General features: G+C 44.7%; 1 protein-coding gene across 1 annotated transcript in view; it reads left to right on the top strand.

Annotated features, from left to right (window-relative positions):
* Nucleotides 1-14,140, top strand: part of adck1 (aarF domain containing kinase 1) — a 162,761-nt gene extending 148,621 nt beyond the window's left edge. The window contains exon 10 of the mRNA XM_056296407.1: nucleotides 13,919-14,140. Coding sequence (XP_056152382.1) covers nucleotides 13,919-14,078 — 160 coding nt within the window. The 3' untranslated portion in view covers nucleotides 14,079-14,140. The remainder of the gene's footprint in view (nucleotides 1-13,918) is intronic.
* Nucleotides 14,141-14,354: the final 214 nt, after the last annotated feature.

The raw sequence follows: 14,354 nt of genomic DNA on the forward strand, positions 1-14,354 counted from the left end.
GTCATGTGTGTGATGAGAATAATCACAACACGCCTCATGTCGTGTGTGACGAGAATAATCACAACACGCCTCATGTCATGTGTGTGACGAGAATAATCACAACACACCTCATGTCATGTGTGTGATGAGAATAATCACAACACGCCTCATGTCATGTGTGTGACGAGAATAATCACAACACACCTCATGTCATGTGTGTGACAAGAATAATCACAACACACCTCATGTCATGTGTGTGATGAGAATAATCACAACACACCTCATGTCATGTGTGACGAGAATAATCACAACACACCTCATGTCATGTGTGTGATGAGAATAATCACAACACGCCTCATGTCATGTGTGTGACGAGAATAACCACAACACACCTCATGTCATGTGTGTGATGAGAATAATCACAACACACCTCATGTCGTGTGTGTGAAGAGAATAATCACAACACGCCTCATGTCATGTGTGTGATGAGAATAATCACAACACACCTCATGTCGTGTGTGTGAAGAGAATAATCACAACACACCTCATGTCATGTGTGTGAAGAGAATAATCACAACACACCTCATGTCATGTGTGACGAGAATAATCACAACACACCTCATGTCATGTGTGTGAAGAGAATAATCACAACACACCTCATGTCATGTGTGACGAGAATAATCACAACACACCTCATGTCATGTGTGTGATGAGAATAATCACAACACACCTCATGTCGTGTGACGAGAATAATCACAACACACCATGTCATGTGTGTGATGAGAATAATCACAACACGCCTCATGTCATGTGTGTGACGAGAATAATCACAACACACCTCATGTCGTGTGTGATGAGAATAATCACAACACACCTCATGTCGTGTGTGTGACGAGAATAATCACAACACGCCTCATGTCGTGTGTGTGAAGAGAATAATCAACACGCCTCATGTCATGTGTGTGAAGAGAATAATCACAACACACCTCATGTCATGTGTGACGAGAATAATCACAACACACCTCATGTCATGTGTGTGATGAGAATAATCACAACACGCCTCATGTCATGTGTGTGACGAGAATAATCACAACACACCTCATGTCATGTGTGTGACGAGAATAATCACAACACACCTCATGTCATGTGTGTGACGAGAATAATCACAACACGCCTCATGTCGTGTGTGACGAGAATAATCACAACACACCTCATGTCATGTGTGTGACGAGAATAATCACAACACACCTCATGTCGTGTGTGACGAGAATAATCACAACACACCTCATGTCATGTGTGTGACGAGAACAATCACAACACACCTCATGTCATGTGTGTGATGAGAATAATCACAACACGCCTCATGTCATGTGTGTGACGAGAATAATCACAACACACCTCATGTCATGTGTGTGATGAGAATAATCACAACACACCTCATGTCATGTGTGTGACGAGAATAATCACAACACACCTCATGTCATGTGTGTGACGAGAATAATCACAACACACCTCATGTCATGTGTGTGACGAGAATAATCACAACACACCTCATGTCATGTGTGTGATGAGAATAATCACAACACACCTCATGTCGTGTGTGTGACGAGAATAATCACAACACGCCTCATGTCGTGTGTGTGAAGAGAATAATCAACACGCCTCATGTCATGTGTGTGAAGAGAATAATCACAACACACCTCATGTCATGTGTGACGAGAATAATCACAACACACCTCATGTCATGTGTGTGATGAGAATAATCACAACACGCCTCATGTCATGTGTGTGACGAGAATAATCACAACACACCTCATGTCATGTGTGTGACGAGAATAATCACAACACACCTCATGTCATGTGTGTGACGAGAATAATCACAACACGCCTCATGTCGTGTGTGACGAGAATAATCACAACACACCTCATGTCATGTGTGTGACGAGAATAATCACAACACACCTCATGTCGTAGGTGACGAGAATAATCACAACACACCTCATGTCATGTGTGTGACGAGAATAATCACAACACGCCTCATGTCATGTGTGTGATGAGAATAATCACAACACGCCTCATGTCGTGTGTGTGACGAGAATAATCACAACACGCCTCATGTCATGTGTGTGACGAGAATAATCACAACACACCTCATGTCATGTGTGTGACGAGAATAATCACAACACACCTCATGTCATGTGTGTGACGAGAACAATCACAACACACCTCATGTCATGTGTGTGACGAGAATAATCACAACACACCTCATGTCGTGTGTGTGACGAGAACAATCACAACACACCTCATGTCATGTGTGTGACGAGAACAATCACAACACACCTCATGTCATGTGTGTGACGAGAATAATCACAACACACCTCATGTCGTGTGTGACGAGAATAATCACAACACGCCTCATGTCATGTGTGTGATGAGAATAATCACAACACACCTCATGTCATGTGTGTGAAGAGAATAATCACAACACGCCTCATGTCGTGTGTGTGACGAGAATAATCACAACACACCTCATGTCGTGTGTGTGACGAGAATAATCACAACACGCCTCATGTCGTGTGTGTGACGAGAATAATCACAACACGCCTTATGTCATGTGTGTGACGAGAACAATCACAACACACCTCATGTCATGTGTGTGACGAGAATAATCACAACACACCTCATGTCATGTGTGTGACGAGAACAATCACAACACACCTCATGTCATGTGTGTGACGAGAACAATCACAACACGCCTCATGTCGTGTGTGACGAGAATAATCACAACACGCCTCATGTCGTGTGTGATGAGAACAATCACAACACGCCTCATGTCATGTGTGTGATGAGAATAATCACAACACACCTCATGTCATGTGTGTGACGAGAATAATCACAACACACCTCATGTCATGTGTGTGATGAGAATAATCACAACACGCCTCATGTCATGTGTGTGACGAGAATAATCACAACACACCTCATGTCGTGTGTGACGAGAATAATCACAACACACCTCATGTCATGTGTGTGATGAGAATAATCACAACACACCTCATGTCATGTGTGTGACGAGAACAATCACAACACACCTCATGTCATGTGTGTGACGAGAATAATCACAACACACCTCATGTCGTGTGTGACGAGAATAATCACAACACACCTCATGTCATGTGTGTGACAAGAATAATCACAACACACTTCATGTCGTGTGTGTGACAACAACAATCACAACACGCCTCATGTCATGTGTGTGACGAGAATAATCACAACACACCTCATGTCATGTGTGTGATGAGAATAATCACAACACACCTCATGTCATGTGTGTGATGAGAATAATCACAACACACCTCATGTCATGTGTGTGATGAGAATAATCACAACACACCTCATGTCATGTGTGATGAGAACAATCACAACACGCCTCATGTCATGTGTGTGACGAGAATAATCACAACACGCCTCATGTCATGTGTGACGAGAATAATCACAACACACCTCATGTCATGTGTGTGACAAGAATAATCACAACACACCTCATGTCATGTGTGTGATGAGAATAATCACAACACACCTCATGTCATGTGTGTGAAGAGAATAATCACAACACACCTCATGTCATGTGTGTGAAGAGAATAATCACAACACGCCTCATGTCATTTGTGACGAGAATAATCACAACACACCTCATGTCATGTGTGTGATGAGAATAATCACAACACACCTCATGTCATGTGTGTGACGAGAATAATCACAACACACCTCATGTCATGTGTGTGACGAGAATAATCACAACACACCTCATGTCGTGTGTGACGAGAATAATCACAACACACCTCATGTCATGTGTGTGATGAGAATAATCACAACACACCTCATGTCATGTGTGTGACGAGAATAATCACAACACACCTCATGTCATGTGTGTGACGAGAATAATCACAACACACCTCATGTCGTGTGTGACGAGAATAATCACAACACACCTCATGTCATGTGTGTGACAAGAATAATCACAACACACTTCATGTCGTGTGTGTGACAAGAACAATCACAACACGCCTCATGTCATGTGTGTGACGAGAATAATCACAACACACCTCATGTCATGTGTGACGAGAATAATCACAACCTGCCTCATGTCATGTGTGTGACGAGAATAATCACAACACACCTCATGTCATGTGTGTGATGAGAATAATCACAACACACCTCATGTCATGTGTGTGATGAGAATAATCACAACACACCTCATGTCATGTGTGATGAGAACAATCACAACACGCCTCATGTCATGTGTGTGACGAGAATAATCACAACACGCCTCATGTCATGTGTGACGAGAATAATCACAACACACCTCATGTCATGTGTGTGACAAGAATAATCACAACACACCTCATGTCATGTGTGTGATGAGAATAATCACAACACACCTCATGTCATGTGTGTGAAGAGAATAATCACAACACACCTCATGTCATGTGTGTGAAGAGAATAATCACAACACGCCTCATGTCATGTGTGTGATGAGAATAATCACAACACACCTCATGTCGTGTGTGTGACAAGAATAATCACAACACACCTCATGTCATGTGTGTGATGAGAATAATCACAACACACCTCATGTCATGTGTGTGAAGAGAATAATCACAACACGCCTCATGTCATGTGTGTGATGAGAATAATCACAACACGCCTCATGTCATGTGTGTGATGAGAATAATCACAACACGCCTCATGTCATGTGTGTGAAGAGAATAATCACAACACGCCTCATGTCGTGTGTGTGACGAGAATAATCACAACACACCTCATGTCATGTGTGTGACGAGAATAATCACAACACGCCTCATGTCATGTGTGTGACGAGAATAATCACAACACACCTCATGTCATGTGTGTGAAGAGAATAATCACAACACACCTCATGTCATTTGTGACGAGAATAATCACAACACACCTCATGTCATGTGTGTGATGAGAATAATCACAACACACCTCATGTCATGTGTGATGAGAACAATCACAACACGCCTCATGTCATGTGTGTGACGAGAATAATCACAACACGCCTCATGTCATGTGTGACGAGAATAATCACAACACACCTCATGTCATGTGTGTGACAAGAATAATCACAACACACCTCATGTCATGTGTGTGATGAGAATAATCACAACACACCTCATGTCATGTGTGTGAAGAGAATAATCACAACACACCTCATGTCATGTGTGTGAAGAGAATAATCACAACACGCCTCATGTCATGTGTGTGATGAGAATAATCACAACACACCTCATGTCGTGTGTGTGACAAGAATAATCACAACACACCTCATGTCATGTGTGTGATGAGAATAATCACAACACACCTCATGTCATGTGTGTGAAGAGAATAATCACAACACGCCTCATGTCATGTGTGTGATGAGAATAATCACAACACGCCTCATGTCATGTGTGTGATGAGAATAATCACAACACGCCTCATGTCGTGTGTGTGAAGAGAATAATCACAACACACCTCATGTCATGTGTGTGATGAGAATAATCACAACACGCCTCATGTCATGTGTGTGATGAGAATAATCACAACACGCCTCATGTCATGTGTGTGAAGAGAATAATCACAACACGCCTCATGTCGTGTGTGTGACGAGAATAATCACAACACACCTCATGTCGTGTGTGTGTGATTGGAATAATCACAACATGCCTCACGTGTGTGTGTGTGTGTGTGTGTGTGTGTCTGTCTGTCTGTCTGTGTGATTGGAATAATCACAACACACCTCACGTGTGTGTGTGTGTATGTGTGTGTGTGATTGGAATAATGGTAGTGATGTAGAGTAATGATCATAGGCAGTCAGATTGTGTTGCAGTTAGTGATGTTGTGTACTTGGTTACTTTATACATTCATAGTGATAAACCTTTTCAAGTGTTTGTCTTAACAGTCGGCTTGGTGTCGTAGGTCTCACTGTCGTTCACATGCATTCAAATCCTGCGGGGTCAGGAAGTGCATGTCTTAAACTCACATTTTCCTGGGAAAATAGGAAAAGGAAAAGCACCAATGTGAAGCTATAAGATAAATGTTCGGCTTCTGGTGTGGGAAGATGGTGGCGTGAATTCACATTTGCGGCGTCCTCATCCAGTACCGTCCATGCAGAGTCTTTGTCCACATGTGCATCTAAGTTTTGTCTTCATGTGACGGCCGGCAGAGCGGGGCAGGCTAAGCTAACTGCTAGCCCATGCAGACCGCCCGTTCTGATAACAGGCGGTCTGGCGGCGGCCTCACCTGGCGTTGACCTCACCTGGCGGCGGCCTCACCTGGCGTTGACCTCACCTGGCGGCGGCCTCACCTGGCGTTGACCTCACCTGGCGGCGGCCTCACCTGGCGTTGACCTCACCTGGCGTTGACCTCACCTGGCGGCGGCCTCACCTGGTGTTGACCTCACCTGGCGGCGGCCTCACCTGGCGGTGGCCTCACCTGGCGTTGACCTCACCTGGCGGTGGCCTCATCTGGCGTTGGCCTCACCTGGCGGCGGCCTCACCTGGCGTTGACCTCACCTGGCGTTGACCTCACCTGGCGGCGGCCTCACCTGGCGGCGGCCTCACCTGGCGGTGGCCTCATCTGGCGTTGACGTCACCTGGCGGCGGCCTCGCCTGGCGTTGACCTCACCTGGCGGCGGCCTCACCTGGCAGCGGCCTCACCTGGCGTTGACTGGTGGTTTTGATGTCGTGGGGAGGAGTGTGGGGAGGTGTGTCGAGGGTGTCTGGCTGGGAGAGCTGGGTCTGCTTCGTCCGGAGGGTCCGGGGACCACGGCCCCTGCCTGGAGCTGCACCCGTGTGGTCCTTTAAATGCTTTTTCAAAACAAGCCCCAGCCCCTTACCCCGGCGGCTGTAATGTTTTCTACCCCACCACTGGTTGCTGTGCATCCTAACTACCTACCCCGGTGGCTGTAATAGTTCAGATGTTTTCCCCTCGGACTGGTTGCTGTCCACCGAAATGAGGGGTGTGACGCGGGGCAACGTGAACTGTGTGTTGTCTTTGTTGAATCACGCACGATACAGGCTTGTACTGCTGTGTAGTAAAAGTGTTTTTCCTGCATCTGTATTGATATTCCTCTCCTCATTAGCTGATCATCTGTATTGATATTCCTCTCCTCATTAGCTGATCATCTGTATTGATATCCCTCTCCTCATTAGCTGATCATCTGTATTGATATCCCTCTCCTCATTAGCTGACCATCTATATTGATATTCCTCTCATTAGGTGATCATCTATATTTATGTTCCTCTCCTCATTAGCTGATCATCTGTATTGATATTCCTCTCCTCATTAGCTGATCATCTGTATTGATATTCCTCTCCTCATTAGCTGATCATCTGTATTGATATCCCTCTCCTCATTAGCTGATCATCTGTATTGATATCCCTCTCCTCATTAGCTGACCATCTATATTGATATTCCTCTCATTAGGTGATCATCTATATTTATGTTCCTCTCCTCATTAGCTGATCATCTGTATTGATATTCCTCTCCTCATTAGCTGATCATCTGTATTGATATTCCTCTCCTCATTAGCTGATCATCTGTATTGATATCCCTCTCCTCATTAGCTGATCATCTGTATTGATATCCCTCTCCTCATTAGCTGACCATCTATATTGATATTCCTCTCATTAGGTGATCATCTATATTTATGTTCCTCTCCTCATTAGCTGATCATCTGTACTGATATTCCTCACCTCATTAACTGATCATCTGTATTGATATTCCTCTCCTCATTAGCTGATCATCTGTATTGATATCCCTCTCCTCATTAGCTGACCATCTATATTGATATTCCTCTCATTAGCTGATCATCTGTATTGATATTCCTCTCCTCATTAGCTGATCATCTGTATTGATATTCCTCTCATTAGCTGATCGTCTGTATTGATATTCCTCCCCTCATTAGCTGATCATCTGTATTGATATTCCTCTCCTGATTAGCTGATCATCTGTATTGATATCCCTCTCCTCATTAGCTGACCATCTATATTGATATTCCTCTCATTAGCTGATCATCTGTATTGATATTCCTCTCCTCATTAGCCGATCATCTGTATTGATGTTTCGCTCCTCATTAGCTGATTATCTATATTGATGTTCTTCTCATTAGCTGATCATCTATAATGATATTTCTCTCCTCATTAGCTGAGCACTTTTATCAACAGCATTGACAGTTTCCAGGAAAAAAAAAAAACCAGTATTGGTGTATTATTGGCATAGTATTGGTGTATTATTGGTATAGTATTGGTGTAGTATTGGTGTATGATTGGTATATTATTGGTATAGTATTGTATTATTGGTATTGTATTGGTGTATTCTTGGTATAGTATTGGTGTATTATTGGTATATTATTGGTATAGTATTGGTGTATTATTGGTCTGTGATGGCATGGCAGCCTGTTCAAGGTCTCTCACCCCCTGCTGCCCAATGACTGCTTGGATAGACTCCTTCATCCCCGTGACCCTGAGAGCAGGATAAGCGCTTTGGATGATGGATGGATGGATGGATGGATGGATGGATGGATGGATGGATGGATGGATGGATGGATTATTGGTATACCGAGACATTTTGTCCTCAACATTAAACCTGTGATCTGCTTCTGAAATAGCCCCTCTAAGATTAACCCCTCCGTCTTATTTCCTGACCCCAAACTAGTCCTCACAAGTATACACACACACCACATATTATGACACAGCCACACACACACACACCCCACATATCCTCACAAGTATTATGACACAGCTACACACACACACACACACACATATTGCCCCCCCAGAAACAAACACATTTGTATCACTTTGAGGGAAGTCAACAAGGCCTATTTTCCCTCATATTTCATATCTGTATTGTTCTGTGCTGGCAGCCTCCTCCCTCCCTGTCTTACCCCTCCCTCCCTCCCTCCCTCCCTCCCTCCCTCCCTTCATCTCTTTCATCTGCCAGGTCAGGAATTATACGACAGCCAAACAGCCAGTGCCATGGATGCCCTGGAGTGTGGCCGTAATGCCCCTTCTAAAATGAAGTACCCACACGGCCGGTTTGGCATGCCCTGATTTGAACTGGCCGTTGTGCTCTTAAAAGAAAGGTGTGGTTTCCTCATTTAAAACTACATGCCACGCAGCACATAAACAGACTCACGATCCTCAGTGTCTGCGTCATCACGCTGGACATCAACAGTAGCGTGACATTTCTCCCACTCCCACAAGTATATGTGTGGCAGCTAAGCATCACCACAAGCAGCTAAACACTGTAACGTTACAGTGGAAGTATTAATACACGTGTATTTTTAAGTTTACAGGATATTGCTGCATAGTGTTAGCTAACTATGAACGTACATAGTGTGTAACTTAGTCGATGTTTTTTTGGTTTAAACATTAGGGTTAGCTAACGTGTTAGCTAGATAACGTTACTCGTCTTGAATCTTGCTAACATTAGCTAGCAGTTAACGGTAGCTAACGTTACAGTAATCATGGCAAGAAAAAACATTTGAATTCTTACGCCCGAATAAGCGCCTCCATATTGGATTTAACTTAGAAGATCATTGAGATGTCATTTCCAGCCTGCCAAGGTTGTGAGTAACATGTCTGTGAATGTTCTCATTCATCCAGGTCATGGTTCTCCACAGGAGTTGAATCAAGTGCAACTGGACTTGGTATATATCCGTGAAGACGTTTCGCCTCTCATCCAAGAGGCTTCCTCAGTTCGTGCCTTCCTGACTAGACCAAGCTAGTCTGACTGGCTGCTGATGAGACTCAGAATTTATCCTCTAGGAGTCGTTGTCAGAGCCATAGATATGCATGGCTCTTTGTGATCCAATGTTTACCAACGCCCATCGCTAACAGAGCCATAGGTATGAGTGGCTCTTTTGAGTACCGATGTTTGGCCGCGCCCGTCGTTATCAGAGCTATTGATATGCGTGGCTCTCCTGAGCTCCGATGTCCAGCCGGGCCCGTCGTTATCGGAGCTATTGATTTGCATTTGTTTAGCAGTGACGGTCGTTGGGGGTGTTAGTTTCCACTTCATCGTTCAGTGGTCATGAGAGTGGTTGGAGCCGTTAGTGAGCGACTGTTGTTCTTGGAGGCTAGGCTTCTTGAGTCTCCTGGGTAGAGATGAAAGGACGGCATTGTAAGTGGGAGATAGGTGGTGTCGCAGACCTCCTCCTCTGTTGAGGGATGGTTTTTCCAGTTTCGCATAGATGGCTTCCTTCACCCCTCTTTCAAACCATCTATCTTCTCTGTCCAAAATGTGTATGTTGCTGTCCTCGAAGGAGTGTGTCTTCTCCTTTAGGTGTAGATAGACTGCTGAGTCTTGTCCTGAGGAGTTGGGCCTTCTGTGTTGGGCCATCCGTTTGTGTAGTGGTTGTTTGGTTTCTCCTATGTATAGGTCAGTGTAATCCTCATTGCATTGTACAGCATACACCAGATTGCTTTTCCGGGTGTGTGGTACACGGTCTTTGGGATGAACCAGTCTTTGTCGGAGTGTGTTGCTGGGTTTGAAGTATACCGGGATGTGGTGTTTGTTGAAAATTCTCCTGAGTTTCTCGGAGACCCCAGAAACATACGGGATGACTGTGCTCTTCCTTCTGTTCCTTTTCTCCTCGTCGCTCACCTGGTTGGTCTTTTTGAAACGTGTTGCAGTTTTCACAAAGGTCCAACTGGGGTAGCCGCAGGTTTTTAAAGCTCTCTCAGATGTTTGTGTTCTTCTCGTTGGGCCTGAGTGCTGCTGGGCACATTGTCAGCTCTGTGTTGCAGAGTTCTGATGACGCTCAGTTTGTGTTCCAGCGGGTGGTGAGTTGAAAAGTAGATATTGGTCTGTGTGTGTAGGTTTCCTGTAAACCCCAATGTGGAGGCTCCTTTCTTCCCCAATGTGGATGCCACAGTCCAAGAAGGGCAAACTGTTGTTCTTTACATCTTCCCTTGTGAACTTAATGTTCTTGTCCACTGAGTTGATGTGTTTGGTAAACGCTTGCACCTCTTGTGTTTGGATTTTGACCCATGTGTCGTCCACATATCTGAACCAGTGGCTCGGAGGTGTTCCTCTGAAGGAGTTCAGGGTCCTGTGTTCTACCTCTTCCATATATAAGTTGGCCACAATGGGAGATACTGGTGAGCCCATTGCACAGCCGTGTTTCTGTCTGTAAAACTGGCCCCTGAATTGGAAATATGTAGTGTTCAGGCAAAGGTCCAGTAGTTGGCAAATCTGGTCTGGGCTGAGGTTGGTCCTATCGTGGAGGGTGTCGTCCCGTAGCAAACGTTGCCTCACAGTTTCCAAAGCCTCTACGGTTCGGATGCAGGTGAATAACGAGGTCACGTCATAGGATACCATGGTTTCATCTGGTTCCAGTTTTACGACTTGGACCTTGGGTAAATTGTTGGTATTTAATCAACAGCTATGGCTAAGTATAACGGTAATGTTACTGTATTTAATTGCGGCAAACATAAAATTATGCTAGGGATAGAGGGGGGATACGATAACGTTACATATTATCAGACAGTGTAGAATAGTCAAAAACAGGTAAACCTGATCCTAGACTCACTACATGTAGTTTGCTGTCCTCTTGTGGCCGACAGCTCTTTGGCATTTGCTGTGAGATCTGACGGCTTGCTACTTTTTCAGCGCTATGCCATGAAAGGAGCGCAGAAAGCGTGAAATGGAAAGGGAACGAGACAAAATTGCGAGTAAATATCGTAAACTGGAAACCTTTTTCACTAGGTAAGTTGAGCCCAATCTGGATACAGCATTCAGTAATATTCAATTTCCAATTTATATCGATAAAATAAATGGAACAATAAATACATAAAATATTAAATTAATTATTAAAATATAATTCAAATGATTAATAAATAAATTGATGAAAGGATTAGACCATTGATTAATTAATTCAACAATACATATATTTGCAGGACCTCCAAAAATCAGGGACACACTGATCAAGAAGACTCACAGGTACCCCAAAGTGGTCAGGTTCAGTCAGACTCACAAGAGCCACAAAGTGATCAGGGTCAGTCAGAACCAGAGCCCCAACATGATCAGGGTCAGTATAGTTTTAATAAACTCAGTACTGTTTTTCAACTCACTGACTCCTAATTGTTGACTGTGTACCGTTTTGTCTTCATACAATGTAATGATCACTTATTGTTATTGCACCATTGGCTTTGGCCTTGGTGCCCTACATTTTGGCCGCGATGCCCCAATAAATTTGTGTTTATCAAAGGCCAAAGTGGCCTTGCCCTAAAAATGACTTAATTCCAGGCCTGATCTGCCTCTCCCTGTACTCTTCTATCCTCCCTCTTCTTCTCCCCCATCTTACAATTTCTGCCACTCTCTCTCTTGCTCTCCTCCTTCCTCCTCTCTTTTGCTCCTTCCTCCTCTCTTCTGCTCCTTCTTCCTCCCTTCTCCTCTCTGCTGCTCGTGTGTTGGCTGGAACAGATGAGGTGATGATGTTCAGTGATCAATAGCCACACTGGCCATATTGATCCAGCCTGCCAGCTCTAATGAACAACTCCATGATCGCCTCAGCCTGAACACTCCCTGGCTATGGAGGAATGGATGTGGCGGCACGGTGGCCCAGTGGTTAGCACTGACTGGTACCTCACAGCAAGAAGGGCCTGGGTTTGAATCCCAGGCCGTCCTAGGTCCTTTCTCTGTGGAGTTTGCATGTTCTCCACATGTCTGTGTGGGTTTCCTCCGGGTGCTCCAGTTTCCTCCCACTATCAGTAAGACATGCATGTTAAGGGTTAATACTCCTGCCTGTGCCCCTGAGCAAGGCAATGGAGAGAAGAAGTGGAGGTGGTCCCTGGGTGCTGCAGCTGCCTACTGCTCCTATGCAACAGGATGGTTACATGCACAGGACACAGTGGATGTAAGAATACAATGACAACATAAAAACCGACTTTCATGGATAGAGCCAAGGAGGAATCTGCCCACTAACACAGACACAAACACACAGACGCACACAGACACACAGTCACAAACACACACACACACACACACACAGTCACAAACACACACACACAGGATGATGCCTGGCTGGCGGAGGGACTGACTGGATAGATAACCAGCTGGCCAAATGCTGAATGAATGGATGAGCTGGCAAGCTGACTGACTGACTGACCGGATCAATGATGTGTGGCTGACTTGAAGAGACTGTATTGAATAAACAACAAAGTAGAAGTATCTGACTGTACTTTATCCCATAATCCTTTGTACACCCTATGACATCACTGTACAGTACTCAAAAACTTACATGTTTTGAACTCTGCAGCTCTTGTGTGTGTGTTGGGTTTGTGTTGTGTAGTTTGGTTGAGAGAGATGGGATGAGGGCTGTCATTTCACCTCTACTGTCAGCAGAAGGATGAGGCGCGCACACACACACACACACACACACACACATATATATATATAATATAATCCAGTGAGTCAAGTAAATTCTTTATGAGACAGTACAAGCCTGTTTCCTGCCATAAGCAATCATCAGCTGTCAATAAAACTACAGTTAGAACCAGTACAAGTGGTATACATACTAATAAGAATAAGAACAATAACAATAATACAAAAACTACATGTTACAGCTTTGGGAGGATCACAACTGACTTCAGAACAATTTATTTCAGAGTTTGGGGCAGTACCAGGATGCTAAGGAAAAGGTTAATGTTGTGGCCTGATGGAGGAGTGTGGAGAGGTTGGGAAGGGTGGAGGAGTGTGAAGCATAAGAGAGTGTTGAGGATCCTGTTGGACTGTGAAGGAGTGATGAGTGTGGAGCAGCGGAAGCTGTGAGGAAGCATGCATACTTTAAGGGAGTGTTGATGAGGTTAGAGGAGTTGGGGATTGTCAGGCATTGTGGAGGCATTTATTTCTCACCTCTTTCTTACAGGCACAAGAGGAGCAAGGCCCGGACCACCACGCAACGTGCAAGGATCACACTGGCCGAGTCCCTAAGCCTGTGGCAGATCAACATGTATGAACTGTTCCTGTGGGTCAGATGTTCAGTGCTGGGCAGCTGGCTGTCTGCCCTACTGGGCCTTCTGTACTGAGTTAGCTCCAGAGATATGGCTCCACATTGGGATAGGACACGGCATACCAGAAGGACCTTCTGTACTGCATTAGCTCCAGAGATATGGCTCCACACTGGGATAGGACACGGCATACCAGAAGGACCTTCTGTACTGCATTAGCTCCAGAGATATGGCTCCACATTGGGATAGGACACGGCCTACCAGAAGGACCTTCTGTACTGCATTAGCTCCAGAGATATGGCTCCACATTGGGATAGGACACGGCATACCAGAAGGACCTTCTGTACTGCATTA

Source organism: Lampris incognitus, chromosome 16, assembly GCF_029633865.1.
Source record: "Lampris incognitus isolate fLamInc1 chromosome 16, fLamInc1.hap2, whole genome shotgun sequence".
Taxonomy (NCBI): Eukaryota; Metazoa; Chordata; class Actinopteri; order Lampriformes; family Lampridae; genus Lampris; species Lampris incognitus.